Source organism: Meles meles, chromosome 5, assembly GCF_922984935.1.
Source record: "Meles meles chromosome 5, mMelMel3.1 paternal haplotype, whole genome shotgun sequence".
Classification (NCBI taxonomy): domain Eukaryota; kingdom Metazoa; phylum Chordata; class Mammalia; order Carnivora; family Mustelidae; genus Meles; species Meles meles.
In genome coordinates, this window is record NC_060070.1 from 44,190,311 (window position 1) to 44,211,786 (window position 21,476).

Sequence of the window (21,476 nt, forward strand, 5' to 3'; positions counted from 1 at the left end):
CCCTGAGATCATGACCTGAGCCGAAGGCAGCGGCTTAATCCACTGAGCCACCCAGGCGCCCCCAGATCAACTATTTAAAATATTGGTCATTCAAATTGCATTGTAATACTTTGCTATAGTTTGAATTATTTAAAAAAGATAAGAACAGTTACCATTTATGAATATTTCATGTGCTTTCATTTCAATTTTAACTTTGGTTTTGGTTTAAGTTTCCTTTCTCTCTCTCTCTCTTTTCAGTAATAGAGTTTTTGAAATTTTGAGTCATATTTCTTACCATTTCCTGCTGAAAAGGGTAGCATGTGAACAATGTTAGAAAAGCAATTGATTATGTTCCAGAACAGAGTCTCAGTTTCATTGTACATTTCTTATAAATGTGGGACTCAAATTTACATGAAAACTCAAAGTAAAGCTGTGAAAAAGAAATAGCAGAATTAGAAAGTAATGTACATCTTGTCCAAAAAGAGATCAGGATAATCTGCTTTCACAAAGAGAAAATGTACAGGAATCAATTAATATTTCTATTGAGAACAGTACAACTCAAAGCACCAAACTCTCTCTCTCTCTTTTTTTTTTTTTTTTACAGATTGTGAATCCTGAAGTAGTTTGTTATCAATTTATGATCTTTGCAAATTCTGGTTTTGGTGTGTAACATTTCAGCATTACCTATTGTAACGTTGCACAAAATAATCTGGTAATTTCTTGGTTCATCAGACTCAGAGATAACGTTATAAAAATGCTCTAGCATCCTTAATACAATAGAGGGTTTAAACAGGGCTTAGGGTTTAGAGAGGGTTTAGAAGGGGCTGAGGCTGGACTAGTGTGGTATCAGGGGCAATATTGAGAAACAAATTAGGGAAGACAATTGTAACAGCACGATCTATAGGTAAATCAATGTCCTAAAGAAGGTAATGGATTAATAACTAAGTAGGGCCATAGGAATGGTATGGGTGGAAGAAGTATGATCTTAGGAACAGATCACTTTCCATGTGACCTTGGCTGATCCCTTTGATTTTCTGAAGCATAGTTTTCTAGTCTATGAAATCTGTGCCACAACGAGGCTTTCCTCATAGAGGCGTAAAGAGAATCAAACAAAGGACTGTTACATGAAAGCCAATGTTTCCTCCTTTCTCCCACAGTCAGACACCAGTCCTCACAACTCGATCAGGTGTAAAACGCCTCTCTATCCGGATGGAATGGCTTTCTTGAGGCTGCTCTGAAGAAGGTGAAGTCAGATAAATATGTAAAATCAAAAATTACATGGGCAAGTTATATTTAAGCTGGCATAACATAATGTTGCTCTAGACAAAAAATGTCAGCATCTTATTTAGGGATATTTCATCTGAAAAAATCATTTAAGCACTCCATTGTAAAATATAAAGATTTGAAGGCTGTATAGCGAAGTGTGGTTCAGGGCTTGGAGTGGAATTGTAAAGAGATATTCTTAAATCTTGGTTCCACTATCAACAAATTTTGTGACTTTGTCTGGGTTACTTTGCCTCAAGAATTTCTTTAGCCAAAATGAAAGTAATACTTGACAAGATTGTCATCAGTATTGAATATGTTTATGTGTTCAAGGTGCCCAAAAGAACATCTAGCACACACAAGTGCTCCATTAAATGTAGGAATTATTTTTAAAGCAGAGTTCTTATTATTACCGAAGCCAGTATTGCAGATACTGTGTATAATGCTCACTCCAATTTTTTTTTTTCACAAATAGAGTAAACTGAATACGTGTTATAGAAATAACCTCCCACAAAGGAAAAGTAAGAGGACAGTAGAAAGAGGAGAAAGCAGAAAGGCAAGATTGGGGTCCTCTATTTCAGACCCTGGAGGAAAAATTTTTGTTATAAGAGAGAGCAATAGATATTTGTTCCAGTGACCTATTGCCGTGAATCCAATTACCCCAAAACTTAGTGGGTAAAACAAGTTACTGTTCTGTCATAGTTCTGTAGGTGACCCTGGGCTCACCTGGGCAGTTTTTCACTTGGGTTTCTCAGGTGTTTATGGTCAGGTTGTGGCTGGGGTTGGAGTCATCTGGAGGCTCAACTGGATGGGTCATCCAGTTGACTTCTTCATTTCTTTACTGCTTGGCCTTCTTTTCTCTCTCCGTGTAGGTTGGCTTCTTCTTGTAGGGTGATCTCAGAGTAGTAGCACTTTCTATCTGGTAACTGTCTTTTTTTTTTTTTTAAGATTTTTATTTATTTATTTGACACAGAGAGAGAGGGAACACAAGCAGAGGGAGTGGTAGAGGGAGAAGCATTCTTCCCGCTGAGCAGGGAGCCTGATGTGGGGCTCAGTCTCAGGACACTGGGATTATGACCTAAGCCCAAGGCAGCTGCTTAATGACTGAGCCACCCAGGTGCCTCTGGCAACTGTCTTCTAAGAGACAGGAAGAAGGAACTTCCAAGTTAGAGCCTGGATACACCTAACAACCGGCCCAATATTGTTCCTGCCATATTCTGTTGGTTTCAGTAGTCAAATGGGGTACAGAAATAGACACACTGTGGATTTTCTTCTTCTTCTTCTTTTTTTTTTTTTAAGGTTTATTTATTTGCTAGAAAGAGAGCATGAATGGGGAGCAGCAGGCAGGGGGAAAGGAAGAAACAGGTTCCCCACTGAGCAGGGAGCCCCATGTGGGGCTCAATCCCAGGACCCTGAGATTGTGACTTGCGCTGAAGGCAGATGCTCAACCGACTGAGCCACCCAGATGCCCCTAGACACAGTGTGTTTTGTTGTGGAAATGGCAAGGTCATGCTACAGAAGGAAGGGGCTGAGACATATTTTTGTTGCCACCTTTGGGAAGTACAACCTGCCACACAAATGAAAACTTAGGGACAATGAACAACAAAGGGGCTTCTCTTTGAAGCTCTTCTGGTGTTTTTATTACAGAAAAACAAATCCTTATAAAGTAAGATACCAGGGAAGAGAAATCAATAACCTTGCCTGCCTATTCTATTATTGAAAAACTTCAAGGCAAATGAAATATGTTTTTATGCTTTAATGCTTTTAAATGGGAATGATGTGTGGTGTGTCAAAAGATTGCATCAAAATAGCTCAGAGAAACATAACAAAATACAATGCACAAATTTTAAAAGTTACAAGAAACATTCTTATATTGCTATAATAATGCTCCATGTGAAACTTTTCTGGCCTTTGGATATTTTACTTTTCTGAGTGATAAACTGATACTATCCAGTGTTTTATTCCTGCCAGCATTTATTATTCCAGTAATGTTAATTTTAAAAATTGGATATTTTTAAACAGCAAACACTTGAAATTCTCATTTAGAACAATATTTTGTGGTGCATAGCATCCGTTTTATCAAAATTTCTTATTGATTCAGTATGCAGACAATTTAAAAAATGCTGATATGCCAGGAAAACCAGAGGGTAATGGAAAAACCAAGATTTTAATTATATAATTAACAGTGTAAAGTGCCTTTAAATAAAAATTAAAGTCGAAAGTGTACATCTTATTATAAGCCCCTTAAATTTATTCGATTAATAAAAGAAACTTCTTGGGGCACCTGGGTGGCTCAGTGGGTTAAATCCTCTGCCTTCCACGTGGGTCGTGATCTCAGGGTCCTGGGATCGAGCCCCCCATTGGGCTCTCTGCTCAGCAGGGAGCCTGCTTCCTCCTCTCTCTCTGCCTGCCTCTCTGCCTACTTATGATCTTTGTCTGTCGAAAAAATAAATAAAATCTTTAAAAAAGAAAAGAAAAGAAACCTCTTAAAATATGATGGTTAAAAGAATGGTCATAGGGATTAAAGTTATTTTCATAAATCCAATAAGCCCTTGAATTTTCTTCTAATTACTGCTTGCTTTTTTCCTTTATTTTTAAAATAAATATTTAAGATAAATATCTCAAGGTCATCTTTTGTTCGGTGCTTCCTTACGGAAACCCCTATTCTGTAAGACAGAAATTGTACAAGTTTTGCTGTATATTTCTCTTGTCCATGGAGCCCATTTTTTCCATTTCCTTTCTCCCCATTTCATCTGGAAAACAAGTTGGATCCCTTTAAAGATTTCGTGAAGACACAAAGCATTGTTGTTGTTTTTGTTGTTGTTGTTGTCGTTTTTTGTAAAGCATTCTTTGGCATTTATTGGACCTCCTCCCTCGACATGGCTTTGAGTTACCAAGATGCAGCACCCCAACCACCCAATTTTTCTCCTGAGCTCTTCTACTGAAGAATTTGGCCTTCACCATGACGGGTTGTTCTGGGAGCTTTCCTTTCCCCAAAACTTTGCAGTAACCAGATCATACCACATCAATGATAGGAGCAGCTCCATTCCTGTTTCTGGCCACATTTCTTCCAGTTGGCTGATGGACTTGATCCCACACTTTATCAAGGTTGACAGCTGGGCAGAAGCTCTGGTTCCATGTGATAGTGGGTTGTAATTCCAAAGAAGGTCACAGTATCTGCACAATATCGTATACACAGTATCTGCAATACCGGCTTTGGCAATAATAAGAACGCTGCTTTAAAAATAACTTTTCCGAAGTAACCTGGATATGATTTGTTGAAGTTGATCCTGGGCCGATGACCCATGCAACCAGGATAACCCTGGGCCCTGGGTGCTTCCGGTGCTTGCCCACATAGCCGTGGCTGTGGCTTACGTTCCCCCGAAGTTTCCGAGTCTTTCTCAGCCTGGATGGCATGTCAGCAGCCCCAGAGAAAGAGGCACAAAACGCTGTTATGTGACTCATAGACAGAAATCCCATCCCAAATACTGCCCCTGATCTGTGTGACTTCACTTGGCCTGATTTTCCTCTGGATCCTGGGATGCTTTGAAGCCCACTGTTCGCCACCTATAGCTGCTTCATAAGTTATGGGGACTACTGAATCCATGAAGCCCCTGAACAAATATCAAAACACTAAAATACGTATTTATTGCTATAGAGATTCTCTTCTGGTCAAGTAGATGTTCCTTATTCTTATTTGCTTGTCATCTCTCCTTCTTCATGTCCTCCATCCAGCAAATGCCTCCGTGTCAACAAATGCTTTCATTACAGCATTCTTCACCTCTCATAGTTACTTGCCTTTGTATCTGGGCCAGAGAGCAGGAAGCTTATTCAAGTCTGTGTCACCACTGTTTGGCATGGTGCCTGACATGTAGCAGGTGCTTATTCAAAGTCTTTAAGTCTTTCAGAGGTTTGACTTGGACCTTAAATTTTGCACTTAACGACATCGAACTCCCCTCAAACTATCCCAAACTCATCTTTTTACTTATTTATTTTTAGTCTATTTTAAATTATTTTTTAAAGATTTTATTTACTGGGTGCCTGGGTGGCTCAGTGGGTTAAAGCCTCTGCCTTCGGCTCAGGTCATGATCCCAGGGTCCTGGGATCGAGTCCCGCATAGGGCTCTCTGCTCCATGGGAGCCTGCTTCCCTTCCTCTCTCTCTGCCTGCCTCTCTGCCTACTTACGATCTCTGTCCGTCAAATAAATAAATAAAATCTTAAAAAAAAAAAGAAAGATACATAATTTAAAAAAAGATTTTATTTACTTATTTGAGAGAGAGAGCACAAGAGAAAGAGAGAGAGCACGAGTGAGGGGGGAGCTGAGGGAGAGGGAGAAGACGACTCCCACAAAGCAGGGAGCCCCATGGGAGGCTCAATCCCAGGACCCGGGGATCATGACCTGAGCCAAAGCACTTAACTGACTGGGCCACCCAGGTCCCCCTCCCCCAAACTCATTTTTTTTATAAGATAGAGAAAATAGTAATTATCTATATCCAAGAGTGGATGAAATGACCAGGGACAGATTGAGGGAGCATTAACCAGTCTCTCCTTGTCCCCCCAATTGTCAACCATCCACATCCTCATCTTTGGAAAAACTGTGAGCGAATATGTTAATGGGTCTGAAGGTCTCTGCAGTGCCTGGAAGCAATGTTGGAATGTCTAGAACCTAGAGGATCATTGAGGCTGGGGGCTGGAGCATGGGATCATGCAAGACACTCATTCTGGACCTGCGATGCAGAGCACATTACAAGAACAAGGTAGAAACCCACTTACTGCACCTAGAGCGTGAGAGCAAAGAATAATAGTTGCCAGGATCACTCCAAGCTGAGTTTCCTTACTACTGACCCCAGGCTCTTTATTTTTTTTTTCCTCTTTAAAAATTTTATTATTTAGGGGGGAGGTGGGATTGGGAGAGGGGGAGGGGGCTATGGACATTGGGGAGGGTATGTGCTATCGTGAGTGCTGTGAAGTGTGTAAACCTGGCGATTCACAGACCTGTACCCCTGGAGATAAAAATACATTATATGTTTATTAAAAAAAAAATTGGAAGGGGAGGCGAACCATAAGAGACTATGGACTCTAAAAAACAACCTGAGGGTTTTGAAGGGTCAGGGGTGGGAGGTTGGGGGAACAGGTGGTGGGTAATAGGAAGGGCACGTTTTGCATGGAGCACTGGGTGTTGTGCAAAAACAATGAATACTGTTACGCTGAAAAAATAAATAAAATGGAAATTAAAAAAAATTAAAAAAAATTTATTATTTAAACTCAAAGTTAGTTAACATAGGGTATTATTAGTTTCAGAGGTAGAATTGAGCAATACATCAGTTGCATAGAATACTCAGTGCTCATTACATCAAGTGCCCTCGTTAATGCCCATCACCCAGTTACCCCATTCCCCTACCCCTCTTCCCTCCAATAGCCCACAGTTTATTTCCTATACCTAAGAGTCTCTTATGGTTTGTTTCCCTCCCTGTTTTTATCTTATTTTATTTTTCCTTCCCTTCCCCTATGTCCATCTGTTTTGTTTCTTAAATTCCATATATGAGTGGAATCATACGGTATTTGTCTTTCTCTGACTGACTTATTTTGCTTAGCTTAATGCCCTCTAGTTCCATCCACGTCATTGCAAATAGCAGGATTTCATTCTTTTTGATGCCTGTATAATATGGTGGTATATACACTATATACCACTTATTTATCCATTCACCTGTGCATGGACATCTAGGATTTTTCCATACTTTGGCTATTGCGGACATTGCTGCTATAAACATCAGGGTGCAGGTGCCCTTTTGAATCACTATTTCTGTATCATAGTAGTACAATACTGGGCTATAGGGTAGTGCTATTTTTTTTTTAATTCATGCTCCCATGGGAAAGTTTATTAACCTCAGTATAATGCTTATGTATATTTGCATTTGCTTTTAGACCCACAGACTGCATTATTTCCACTTTCCCTCCATCCCAACAGTGAGTTCTCGCATACATTTGTACTGTAGCTAGATTGTTTTGTCACATTCCCTGTTCCACCATAGGATCTCCTGAAGTCCTAAATTATTATTATTATTTTTAAATTTCTTTTCAGCGTAACAGAATTCATTGTTTATGCACCACACCACATTGCATAGTGCTCCATGCAATACGTGCCCTCCATAATACCCACCACCAGGCTCCCCCAACCTCCCACCCTCCACCCCTTCAAAACCCTCAGATTGTTTTTCAGAGTCCATAGTCTCTCATGGCTCCAGGCTCTTTAAATTCGTCCATCTAGAAACAGAGGCAGTCACTCAGCAGCAGGCAGAGGGGGGCCGACTCCGTGGAAGTTGTGGGATGATGGATGGCAAACATTCTACTTTCCCTTGTGACGTTCCTCCTTCAATCTTTCCTCAGGTGAGCAATGGCTATCTTCTCTCACCAGGCAAGACTCAAAACTAACAGGCCGAGCCTCTGTTTGGTAAACAATTATCGAATACCTTTCTCATGCCAGGCAATGTGCCAAGGATTAAAGGCTTTACCTTAAAGGTTCCCTTTCATTTGTTACTATTCACTGAAGGCAGCTGGACTTTTCCTCTCCTTGGTAGTTTGCTTGGTTCGATGAGGCTAATGAGGTGAAGCCTTGGGTTAATTAACCCTCTAGAAGTCAGTTACATTTCTACTGTTTTGTTCAAAAAGAATTGTGCCTCTAGTCTTAGCCAGTCATCTCAAAAGCATGCTATGAGTCAGATGGGCTTCTCGGTGTGGAGAGTGTGGATGAGTCACCCCTCCCATCACCACCTTTAGAAAAACCGAAAACCTTATTCTTTGGGGGGTGGGGAGGAATAGCAGCATCTTTGCAAGTGAAGGGCGGGATATCACATTGTACCAAGCACTTGTAATCTTCTTTGAGCAATCTTTGATATATATGTACATCTCCATATATGTATGTATACATGTGTGTACAGATATGTGTGTACAGGTCAGAATTGTCAATAGACAGGTGCCTAACTTAATAAGGATTTTTTTTCTGCCATAAAAACAGAGCAAAGGGGCACCTGGGTGGTTCAGTTGGTTGGGCGAATGCTTTCAGCTCAGGTCATGATCCTGGAGTCCTGAGATAGAGTCCCATATCTGGGTCCCTGCTCGGCGGGGAGTCTGCTTCTCCCTCTGACCCTCCCCTCTCTCATGCTCTCTCTCCCTCAAATAAATAAATAAAATGTTAAAACAAAACAAAACAAAACAAAACACGGGGCGCCTGGGTGGTTCAGTGGGTTAAAGCCTCTGCCTTCGGCTCAGGTCATGATCCCAAGGTCCTGGGATCGAGCCCCGCATAGGGCTCTCTGCTCAGCAGGGAGCCTGCTTCCTCCTCTTTCTCTGCCTGCCTCTCTGACTACTTGTGATCTCTCTGTCAAATAAATAAATAAAACCTTTAAAAAAATAAAAGTTTTAAAACAAACAAACAAACAAAAAAACAAAACAAAAACAAACCACAGAGCAGAGGAGATGCAAAGAGAAGCCCCCTGGTTATTCATTGCCCCTAAGTTTTCATGTGATAGTGGGTTGTATTTCCAAAGAAGGTCACAGAAGTATCTTAGACTAAATTCCCTCTGTAGTATGACAGTGTGCGTGTCACTTCCATGTCCAAAAGTGGGGTGTTGATTTTTGTACCCCATTTGACATACAGGGTGTGTATGTGTGTGTATGTTTTGAATACTTGGCCTATCTAGCTAGCTGGTTAGCTTGTATGTACTGGTAGAGCGGTAAACCATTTAATTTATTAATTATATATAATCACAATAAATAATATGAAAACATTAATAATATTAAATTATGGCAATAATATTCTTCTATACTTTCAAGAATGTTGTCTTTTCCTCAGTCTTAGCAAATTTAAATTTGTGCACACATATAGTTTGATGTAAACTAAGAGATGAGACACCCAATTTAAACCTTGAAGCTCTTACGTATGCTTTTTATTAAAGCTTTCTTTTAAATTCTTATGAATTTTGTATCTCAGCATACAGTGGCTTCTACCTGTGGCATATTTAACACTTAGAGATTCACATGTTAGCCAGCTACAAATTAGAGACTTGGTGAGAACATAGAGTCTCTAATGAATTTAATATTTGAAATTATTTTATTTTATTTTAATTATTTTATTAAACATTTATTCTAAGTCCCCATTCAAGAGTTATCTTGTTCTTTAATGACAGCTCTATGCTAGCAACTTTGAGTTGATACTATTATTATTGTTGTAAAGTCCCAGTGCAATATAATTGCATCTACTCTGTGCAAGACCCGGCTGCCGGGGATGGTGGTGGATCAGAGGGGCGTAGTTTCTATCCTTAGGAGGTTTTCATGGAAATGGAGAGACCAACATGTACATTACTGGCTAGAGTTCAGGGCAGATTGTGGAACTTGATCTAAGAATTCCAAGCAAAGCGGTAGGTGGATGCAATGGAGAGATGTATTCTGGCTTTGGGGTTGTGTGAAACCTTCATGGGGAGGCTGGCAGCAGGACCGCTCCTTAAAGGAATGAGGTGGATGGACTGAGATAGAGGAGAGAGGCTTTCCCGGCCAAGTTGAGAAAACGCACCTTCTGTTGGAGTCACACCATTCTGATGTGGCTGGTGGTGGGAGGTAAGAGCATGTTGGAGCACTGACCGTAGAGTCAGATGTATAGAGCCTGGGGTGTCTGCAAGGTACCCACTTGCAATGCCAAAAGAGGCTGAGGTCAGGAAATCTTATTTAGATTGAGCATATTTTGCAAAAAGCATAAATCCCAGCTGGACATAATTATTTTTCCTGTCTTGATTCTTAATGTTTTCTCCCAAATTCCAAAGCAGAAAGACCTGAAGGTGATTCGAATGATAAAAATATTTATTTAAATGTTTTCAGGATTTGAAGGTTAATCCCTTTCTGCTTGATTAATCCTATTTCTTTTTTAAAATAGAGTCCCTTCTGTTACTGAAAGCTACAGCAATGGTGACTTTTGTTCTGCTTTTTCAACCTGCTCTTCACTTTACCATGAAGCAGATTCTGAAATGTGCGTTGACTTCATGCTCTCACATTCTGCAATCTTGTTATAAATGTTTCTCTCTGAATTAATTCTGATATAATTGTTCACTGCATAATGCTGAATTTTCATAATATATGAGCTGCAATATCAAAGCACAAAAATGATTCTAGTTTAAAAAAGGAAACCAGTTTCAATTCTGAAAATTTCCTTGTGGCTTTTTAAATCACTTAAGCACTGGTTCTCGGACTTTGTGGTCTCAGAAACTGTTTATGCTCTTAAAAATTGTTGAAGAGTCCAAAGAACTTTTTATGAAGTTGTATTTCTCAATATTTACTGATTTAGAAATTGTTAGAAAAAGTTTTAACACATTTATTCATTTTAAAACAATAAGATTTAGCCTATTACATATTAATATAAATATATATTTATTAAAAAATGACAACTCCCAAAGCAAACAAACAAAAAAAACCAGTAAGAAAGATGGCATGGTTTTATCTTTCTGTAATTTCTTTTTCAAAAATTGGCCTAATAGAACATAGCTAGATTCCCATGTACATCTTTACTCAATCTGTTGCAATTGCATATGTCACGTAGCCTCTAGAAAATTTCTCTGAACACTCATGAGAAGCTGAGAGTGAGAAAAGTGAATAGCATCTTAGGATTACTATGAAAATCGTTTTGACCTTACAAACTCACTGAAAAGTTTGAGAGTCCCCAGATCACACTTTGAGAACCACCAACTCAGAACAATGTTTATTTGGTGCTAATTAGGTACAGAGATAAATAAAACCCTAATTACTTATGTGTAAATACATACATCAGGGAGAAATAATAACATACCTCTGCTTTAGCCTTACCTATATTCATACAGTTTGTTTTTCTGTATTATGAACTGTTAGTTCTGCTGACAATTTTTTTCTTAAAAGATGTATAGGTAGATATAAACCTTTGGCCAAAATATGGTCTCATTCTGTCAATCTGCATGAAAAATAACCACAAATTTTGACTCGTGCAATTTTAAACCTTATTTTAGAATGCTCTTGTTTTTTAAAAATAAATTTCCTGTTTTGAAAAATTATAGATATAGAAGAAGTTGCAAAAATATGTACAGAGAAGTCCTGGGTATAATTTAGCCAGTTTCTCCCGAAGATAATACTGTGCATAGTTGTACAATGTGAAAACCAGGAAATTGACATTGGTACAACCCACGGAGCTTAGTCAGATTTCACTGGTATTGTGTGTGTGTGTGTGTGTGTGTGTGTGTGTGTGTGTGCTCGTGTGTGTAGTTCCATGCAACCCGTGTGTACATTAGTATGACAACTATGACAGTCAAGATCCAGAACTGTTCCATCACCACGTGGCTCCCTTTATAGCCAGGCTTATCCCTCCCCTCAGATCCCTCCCCGACACTAACTCCTTAAAACTGCTAATTTATTCAGCATCTCTCTAATTTTATTATATTATATAGAGTGCTATATAAATGGAATCATACAGCATGCAACCTTCGTTCAACACAATACCCTTGAGCTCCATCTGCCTTGCATGGATATCAATAATGTATTCCTTTATGTCGCTACATAGTATTAGCTCATGTGGATATACCATTGCTTGTATAACTATTTATCTACTGAAAGTGTTTGGGCTGTTTCCAGGTTTTGTCTCTTATAAATAAAGCTGCTCTGAACCTCTCTGTATATAAGTTTTCTATGAACATAATTTTTGTTTCTTTGAGATAAATGCCTGAGTACAACTGTTGGGTTATATGGTCGGTTTTATAAGAAACTCCCAAATGGGGCGTCAGGGTGGCTCAGTCGGTTAAGCATCTGCCTTTGGCTCAGGTCATGATCCCAGGGTTCCGGTATCAAGCTCCACATCAGGCTTTCTATCCAGTGGGGAGTCTGCTTCTCTGCCCCTCCCCTGGCTGATGCTTTCTCTTTCTCTCTCTCGTGTGCCCACTCTCTTTCTCTCAAATAAATAAAATCCTTTTTAAAAAAAGAAAGAAGCTCTCAAATGATTTTTCATTTTATTTTTCCCCAGCAATGTTTGAATTATCCTATTTCTCTGCATCCATACCAGTGTTTGGTATTATCATTATATTTTGTTTTAGCTATTCTGATGGGTATATACTATTTTGCTGTAGTTTTAATTTGCATGTTACTAAAGATTGATGATGTTAAATGCTTTCCATGTATGTATTTGCCATCTGTATATCCTTTCTGCTGCAAAACCTATTTTCTTCTTCTCTCTCTCTTTTAAAAATATTTTATTTATTTATTTGAGCAGGGAGGGACAGGTGAGAGGGAGAGAAAGTATCTTAAGCAGATTCCCTGCTGAATGCAGAGACTGACTTAGGGATCAATCTCATGACCCTGAAGCCATGACCTGAGCAGAAACCAAAAGTCAGTCACCTAAAAGACTGAGCCACCCAAGTGCCCCTGCAACAGCCATTTTCTTTTTCTTTTTTTCATATTTTATTTATTTATTTGACAGAGAGAGAGGTCACAAGTAGGCAGAGAGGCAGGCAGAGAGAGAGGGAGAAACAGGCTCCTCACTGAGCAGAGAGCCTGATGCGGGGCTCGATCCCAGGACCCTGAGATCATGACCTGAGCCGAGGCAGAGGCTTAAACCACTGAGCCACCCAGGCGCCCCAGCCATTTTCTAATTAGATTCTTTTTCTATTGAATTTTGAGAGCTTATTTTCTATTCTAGATACTAACACTTTGTTGGATATGTGGCTTGCAAATATTTTCTTCAAGTCTCTACCTTGTATTTTTATCTTCTTGACAAAGCATTAACCCATAATTTAGATGAGGTCCAATTTATTAATTTTTCTTTTATGTGTCATGTTCTGTTGTTAATCCTAAAAACTCTTAACCTAGTCCTTGGTCCCCCCATTTTTTCCCTAAAAATTTTATAGTTTCTCATTTTACATTCATCTATAATTCATTTTCAATGATTTTCATGCAAGGTATGAGATTTGTATTTAATTTTTGTTTGTTTGCCTATGGATGTCCAAGTGTACAGGCAGCCATTGTTGAAAAGGTTGAATTCCTGTTAAATTGTTTTGGCATCTTTGTCAAAAGCCAGCTGGCCATATTTATGTAGGTCTATTTCTGGGTTCTCTATTTTGTTCTTCTGGTCTATGTATCTATCCCTCTGCCAATGTCACTCAGCTTTGATTACTGTTGCTGTATAGCAAGTCCTAACACTAGGAACAACGATTCTTCCCACTTTCTTTCTTGTTTTAGCTATTCTAGATCTTTTGCCTTTCAATAATAATCTTATCTCTGTCTACAGAAGCTGTTCTGGGGTTTGGATAAGCATTTCATTCAATAAAAAAGATCAATTTGGAAACAACTGACACCTTTACCATGTTGAGTCTTCCAGTTCATAAACCTGATATGCCTTTCCATTTATTTAGGTTTTTAGTATGAGGAAATGCAGTTCATTTTTGTGTGTTGATCTTACAACATGCAATCTTGTTGAACTCACTAATTAGTTCCAGGACCTTTGCTGTAGGTTCCTTTTTTTTTTTTTTAAACATAGATGATCGTGTCATCTACATAAATGATAATTTTATTTCATCCCCTTTATTTTGTGTGTCTTTATTTTCTTTGTCTTGCCATTTTACACTGGCTAGAACTTCCAGGACTATACTGAATAACAGGTAAGAGTGGACATCCTTGCCATGTTGATGATCTTGGGGGGAAAACATTCATTTTTTCACCATTAAGTATGATGTCAGCTGCAGGTTTTTTGTAAATGCTCTTTATCAAGTTGAGAAAACTTTTGACTCTTGTTTGTGGAAACTTTTTATTATGAAAGAGTATCGAATGCTGTCAACTGATATATCAAATCACTTTTTTTCTTCTTTATCTTTTTTTTTTTGGGTACTCTTTTTTTTTTTTTAAAGATTTTATTTATTTATTTGACAGAGAGAGAGAGAGAGAGATCACAAGTAGGCAGAGAGGCAGGCAGAGAGACAGGAGGAAGCAGACTCCCCGCTGAGCAGAGAGCCCCATTCGGGGCTCGATCCCAGGACCCTGAGACCATGACCTGAGCTGAAGGCAGAGGCTTAACCCACTGAGCCACCCAGGCGCCCCTTTTTCTTCTTTATCTTACTGATATGGTAGATTACATTAAATGATTTTCACATATTGAACCAACCTTGCATATGTGAATTATTCCCAGTAGGTCATATACAAATCTTCTTATACATTGCTGAGTTTGACCTACTATTATTTTGTTTAGGATTTTTGCATCTAATTTCATGAGGTATACCAGTCTTTCATTTTCTTTCTTGTGTTCTTTCTTTCTTTCTTGTGTTCTTTCTTTCCTTCTTTCTTTCATACTGAATTGGTCTAGTTTTTGTGTCAGGGTAATTGTGGCTTCACAAAATGGGTTGGAAACTATTCCTCCTCCTCTATTTTCTAAAAGAGTTTCTGTAAAGTTGGTGCTAATTCTCCTTTAAATGTTCTGAATTATCTTTTTATTGGTAATTGATGCTCTGTTCATCTTATCTCTCGTGGTTTGAAAATGAGTAATCCATAACACTTTCACTTAAAAAATAGGAATAAAAACTTGCCCATTTTATCTTATGTGAGGTTTTTGTAGGAAATGTAGGGATACAATCCAATTCCCTGTTTGCCCATTCTCAGGTGCGGTGAGGTCAATGCTGGATATGGTCAATTGTTCAGCTGACGATGGCTAGCCTGATCTTCTACAGGCATAAATAAGTCAAGAAATGTATTTAGGAAACCTCTGATAAACATTCTCTGCTGTCTGCTCTTGCCACATTGCTGGGTTAACAAATACTGTTGCATGCTGATAATGAACCTTAGAGCTCACTACTAACAGTGAATAAAAAGCGGGAAAGAGGGACACCTGAGTGGCTCAGTTGGTCAAGCAACTGTTTTCGGCTCAGGTCATGATCCTAGAGACCCTGGATTGAGTCCCATCGAGTCTCACATCAGGCTCCCAACTAGGCAGAGAGTCTGCTTCTCCCTCTGACCCCTCCCCTCTCATGCTCTCTCTCTCAAATTAATAAAATAAATCTTAATAAAAAAAGCAGGAAAGACATTATCCTTTCCTTCTGTTCTCCCACCTGGGAGTGTAGGAATGGGAAGGATGAACTCAAATGCTTATACATTTTATATAACACATATAAGCTTATCTATTTTATATGAGCTTATCTCTCTCTTTCGCCTTCTCTGTCTTCTTAGACATTATCTAGTTTAAGTTTCATGTCTTACAATTAATTCTTAGCAGAATGATGTATTTAAAAAGAGAATTTTTAATTTGCATCAAGTCCAATTCTATTGATTTATATGTGAAATGGAAAGATTCGATTTCCTAGCTCTTTCCTAAGGAAAAATTGTTTTCTTATTTACATGGCTCCAGAGTGTGTTTGGAGCTATAAGCTGAGGGGTCAAGACACTGATGAGTATTATTAGTAGTACTGTTAAAACTACTAGTTGTTTTTATGACTGGTAAGCCAATTTTAGAGTAACTTTATTTTCCTTTTCTGTTTTGCAGGAGAGCCATGGATTACTACAGAAAATACGCAGCTGTCATTCTGGCCACATTGTCTGTGTTTCTGCATATTCTCTATTCCTTTCCTGATGGAGAATTTACAATGCAGGGTATGTGACCCAACGGATTTGCAGTAATAAGAAAAACACACATTTCTAGATGTACATCAATAACTCCATTAATTACATTTCCACCTCCTTTTCAAATGTGATAAATCTTTGCTGCTGGGTACATATCCAGACACTTTTCGATTATACACATGAAGTTAAATTAGGTTCAGATAATGTATAGTGAAAATTTTTCTAACATGTCCATTTAAATAGCAGCATATACATTTTCGTCTGAAATAGATTCCTTATTATTCTTTATCTGAGTTTTATAAGTAGAAAATGCTCCTTATTTAGTTAGCTTGATTTTTTTTTCCAGTTTTCCCAGAAGATTTGAGAAGATTTTAACATTTCCTCTGTAGACGAATTTTCACATCAGTTAACAAATGAGAAAAACAAAACCATTTTATGCAGTACATTTGTTTTGCTGTATTATTTGAAAAATCTCGTAGAGTAGCTGATATAATTCTGTATGTGATGAAACTGTGAGCTACTTTCGGTTATGGTTTTTCTTAGACAATTGGTAATATTTTAATCCCAGTTCTCAAGCGTGGATATCAGGGCTCTCCATTCACCAAGCTTTCTTAATTCTGACATATTTTTCTCTGTCAGTATTTGGCGTTTCCATGGGGAAAAAAACAATAGCATGTTCTAAAGGGGAAACTGTTTTGCCTCTGGGCAAAATTCTCCTTTCAGATGAGCATGGTGTTTTCATCTGTCAAGTTTTGTGCTTCCTATAGGCATGCTATTAACACGGATAGAGAATCCATGGTTGAAGAGACAGAAACAACTCCTCTTTTTTTTTTTTTTATGTTTATGTGAGAAACTACTACTCTTGAGATCTCTCATGCATATCTGTAAAAATTATTTCCCACGAAAATAAATACAATCAGTACAAATAGATACTATGCATGAAAGTTAACAGCTAAAAAATGTTTATTATTTTCCTTCTATTTCCAATGGAAAAAGAATATTTACCATCTCATAATCAGGGAAAATTCAGGTTCTTTTTTTAAATTTTATTTTTCAATTAAAAAAAAAAACAAGCTCTATGCCCAGCGTGGGGCTCGAACATACAATCCCAAGATCAAGAGTCACATGTTCCACCACTTGAGCCATTTCTTTTTGAGTCATTCTTGAATTATTTTGCTCTTTGCCTTTTTTGGTGGTAGGTTGTCCAGAATGCAAGCTAAAGGAAAACAAATACTTCTCCAAGTTGGGTGCCCCAATTTTTCAATGCATGGGCTGCTGCTTCTCCAGAGCATATCCCACTCCAGCAAGGTCCAAGAAGACCATGTTGGTCCCAAAGAACATCACTTCAGAAGCCACATGCTGTGTGGCCAAAGCATTTACCAAGGTGAGAACTTAGAGGGCCTCAGAATTTTTTAACAGTGTAACCTGAGAAATGTCCCCAGAACACATCCATGGGGTTTCATGTCAGAAGTGTCTAATGACCCATCCTTTGCTTGACATTGGTACACGGATTTGTCCCTTTACATCAAAAATAACCGGTGGGGACAAACTGGACTTATTCAGAATTGCAAGGAATAGCTGTGGAGGTGATGAGGGGTGGGTTGGAAGAGAGTATAACATACATACACAGCGCAAACCCAAACTTTTAGAGTGAAATACTAGCTGAAATAGAGAATGTGCAAACAGAACAAGCATTTGTTTAGTCCGGCTGCCTACAATGTTATTTAACATTTTTCAATTTTGTCCCTCCATCCGTCCATCCGTCCGTCCATCCCTCCATCCATCCATCCATCCATATCTTTTCTCACTTTCCTTTTAGGCCACGGTGATGGGAAATGCCAAAGTGGAGAACCACACGGAGTGCCACTGCAGTACTTGTTATTATCACAAATCTTAAATATTTTGCAAAAGAGCATGTTGATGACTGCTGATTTCCTGGAGTGAAAAGTTAATTTTTCAGTGTTTATGGCCTTGTGAGATAAAACCCCCTTTTTCCTTACCGTACTGCTTTTGGTGTGCTTCAGGGATGTACTGCAGCTTTATTGCCTTTCTCGTTATCCTACAGTATAATCAGAAGTCTAGTTCTTTTCATTTGGAGTGAAGTACTGCATTTACCATGAACATAAAAAGCTGGTTCCTCTGGAAATAAAGCCTTTTAAATCATCATTCTATCATTGGATTCTAATTTTTTTCTTAAGGGTTTAAGCCAGGTACTTTTGATAAGATTAACTGAAGGGAGGGAGCCAATGGGTGAGCCAGGGTCCCATGCACTCAGTGACCCTGGAGAACACTGATCTTGCCAAGATCCTTCTGGTAAGATACAGAAGTACATCCTTTAGCCAGTGGGCTAGTTATAAAACAATCTGTTGGGTTGAGGAAAGAAAACACAAGAACCTCCATTGCTATTAATTTTTATATCACCACTTTGATGACTTTTATAAAAGTATATATACATCAGTATGGTAATAAATGTATAAAATTTATAAATAAATAATTATGCATAGATTGAGGACGTTTGATCAGACACTTTCTACTGGGAGAAATGTGCAAAATTAGGGAAAAAGAATTAAAGAACACTGTTGTAAGTTTTGAGCAAGACAAAATCCTTCCCAGCCTGAAGATCCTATCCACTTGGCTTATACCTAGCCAAAAAAAGAGTACATTTTATTAGTCCTTGGCAACAATGTTACAACTGAATGGTGGTTAAGGAAAGGGCATTGTTGTCCTCATAAAAATTGGGCACTGCTTTGATATTGGCTCTTACAGTCCACATTCAAGTCTAGAAGGGAATGAATAAATGATGAGCAAAGTACTCACTGAGGCCTCACTGTGGGCTAGATGGGATGCCAAGCTTTTTACTTTAGTAGAATTTTATGTAGTTGTATCCAAATGCTTAAGAGCGGTGTCACATTTATTGAGTATTTATACTTAAAAACAGAGATGGCCCTTCTTCTGAGGCTCATGGCTTTATACATTAAATTATATTAGCTCTGGAAGAGATCAAAGCCACTCAAAAATTCTCTCCAGAGGAGCCTGAAATTAAAAAAAAAAATCATACTGGTCACAGATAAAGGTTTCAAAATAATTTCAGTTATCATTAATTTGTCAAGATTCCACTTCTAACTGAAAAACTAGTTCCTAACAGGTTGGTAAACACACCGGGTATCAGGATAAAAAATTAAAATGAGTGCATGTACTTTTTAAGAAAAACACATGAAGATATTACTGCATTTGTTCATTCGTTCATTTATTATACATTTATTTAGTGTCTACTAAGTGCTGGCATGTTGTTACATTATAGGGATTCAGAGATATCAGGATTCCTGGAAAGATAAGATGGAGGGGCACCTGGGTGGCTCAGTGGGTTAAAGCCTCTGCCTTCGGCTCAGGTCATGATCTCAGGGTCCTTGGATAGAGCCCCGCATTGGGCTCTCTGCTCAGCAGGGAGCCTGCTTCCGTCTCTCTCTCTGCCTGCCTTTCTGTCTACTTGTGATCTCTCTCTGTCAAATAAATAAAATCTTAAAAAAAAAAGATAAGATGGAGAAAATATAATGTAGCTTAATTCTAGAGAACAGTGGAACTGATCATTAGTTCATACAGATATTTAATAGATATTCACTGAGAATCTACCATGTGTCAGGTCTGGAGAGCTCGTCAGGGAATTCCGCAGGAGAGGAAAGCTACTGACCTGCCCTTGATCCGAGCGTCCTTGTCCATCTGGGATCATCTAATTGACAGACGGGGAGGAGGCATTCTTATGGTCATTCAGATCAGTCAGATCAACCCTGGAGAACATTAGGATGAAATGTCTTGGCTGTACTGACTTCCCATCTGGGCATGGGCCAGGCATGGTGCTGGGCTTGGGAAGGTCAAGATGAGTAAGACACAGACTTGCTCGGCAGCAATCCACAGTGCACTGGGGAAGAGAGACAGGCAAAGAATTACAATCTAATGGGATACATGCTATGGGAGAGGTGTGGGACTTTGGTGGCACAAAAACAGGGATGGTTAACTTGGTCTGGTAGGGTTCGTCATGGACAGTTTCACAGGGCAGATGATACTTGAGCTGGGCCTAAGAGTTAAGCAGAGAGATGGCAGAGGGGCTCAGTCTAGTTCAAGGAAAACAGTAAAAGTAAACATCCTGAGATGGGAACAGGTGTGATGCTCACAGAATTGCAAGAAGTTCAGTGTGACTGGATCACAGGGAGATGGATAAGTCCTGCAACTGCAGAGACAAATGGACACTTGTCAAAGTCCTTGTATAACATGCAGAGAAAGTGCACTCCAATTAGGACAGTAGCCTCTCAAACTAGAGGGCCCGAGGGTTCCAGAGGCTGCAGGAAAAAACGCCATTTTCTGCAAGACAAATTTTGCTTGAAGCTTTGGGGAAATATTATTTTGATTTTAAAACAAAGACCAACACATTATAGAATAGAATGTAAAATTGTAAAAATGAGAGTAAAAAAAGAAACTTTGTACTGAGAGTGGGGCCCTCCAGACCCTGCTCTTCTGACCCCTCCCAAACCTGCTGCAAGCTTGCCTTAGGAGTACTTGAATGGAGGAGGTATTATTTAAGCATTAATATGGTTAGCTTTCCACTTTGGAAAAATCATTTTGGGAGCAAGCAAAGTGAGAGACTGGACCCAGGATCACAAGTTTGCAATTGTCTTGGCACGAGACGGTGCTAGTCTGCTGGCAGTGAGGATGAGAGTAAGAAAATGAGATGAAGTTGGGCGGAATTAGGAGGAAATGAGGAGCTAATTGTGGGTGCGGCTCCTGTCTCTTTGGGTGGCTGGTCGATGACTGGGTCAATAACTAGGACATGGAAAAGGTTTGCATGGCAGCAGAGGGGGGGAATGACATTCAGTCTGGGGCCTGTGAGTTAAGGCGTCTAAGGAATATCAGGTGAACTTGTCTGATAGGCAGCCTGTACAGTGACACGGAGCTCAGGAAAGGACTCCAACCCCAAGGTACAGGCTTGAGGGTCGTCAGGGGTGGGCGAGGCCAAAAGCACAGGGGCGTCTAGATTGCTCAGGAGTGTGTGAATGTGTGATGAAGAGATGCTGGACCACCAGCCCTGGATTCTGGGCCAGCCTGGCTGAGAAAATGATTATGTTTTGTGCAACAGACAAGTTGAAAGCCCTGATATGAGCTCTCTAGAGAACAGATTACAATCTTAACCATAAAAGCAGCGAGGCAGAAGAGAGACAGGCATGGGGCTGGACATTTAGTTTCAAGCCTATCTGTGAAAAATCCCTAAAAGAAAGAGGTAGAATGAGCACGTGTTTGAGGGATTATTCTATCCAAAAAAATCTCTACCATTTACCTCAGCCGGAAAGCTGCCTGAAATTCTACCATTTGAGATTCTTTCCTTAGGACTAAGACACAGTCTCCTGGGCATCCCCCCCCCTCCCACCCCTTAACAACAAATCTGACGGAGGCAACATAGTTGACCATTAACCTGAAAGATAAGATAAATAGACCACCAGGTCTGTCTGCTCGGGTCCTGGACCCTGGTCACTAGGGAGAGAGGGGTGTCAGGCAGAATGCTGAAAGGATAAAACAAAAAAGCTAGACTTTTACTTCTCTATAGTTGTATCAAGAATCCTGGAGCCCTGATTACGGGAACG

The 21,476-nt window shown here is 39.3% G+C and overlaps 1 protein-coding gene and 1 pseudogene across 1 annotated transcript; one reads left to right on the forward strand and one right to left on the reverse strand.

The window, feature by feature from the left end:
* Positions 1-1,136: 1,136 nt before the first annotated feature.
* Positions 1,137-4,659, reverse strand: LOC123942123 (annotated as a pseudogene).
* An 11,117-nt stretch (positions 4,660-15,776) lies between these two features.
* Positions 15,777-17,743, forward strand: CGA (glycoprotein hormones, alpha polypeptide). The gene is made up of 3 exons (XM_046006501.1): positions 15,777-15,876; positions 17,046-17,230; positions 17,666-17,743. Exons 1-3 carry the CDS (start codon positions 15,777-15,779, stop codon positions 17,741-17,743), a joined length of 363 nt encoding a protein of 120 aa, XP_045862457.1.
* Positions 17,744-21,476: the final 3,733 nt, after the last annotated feature.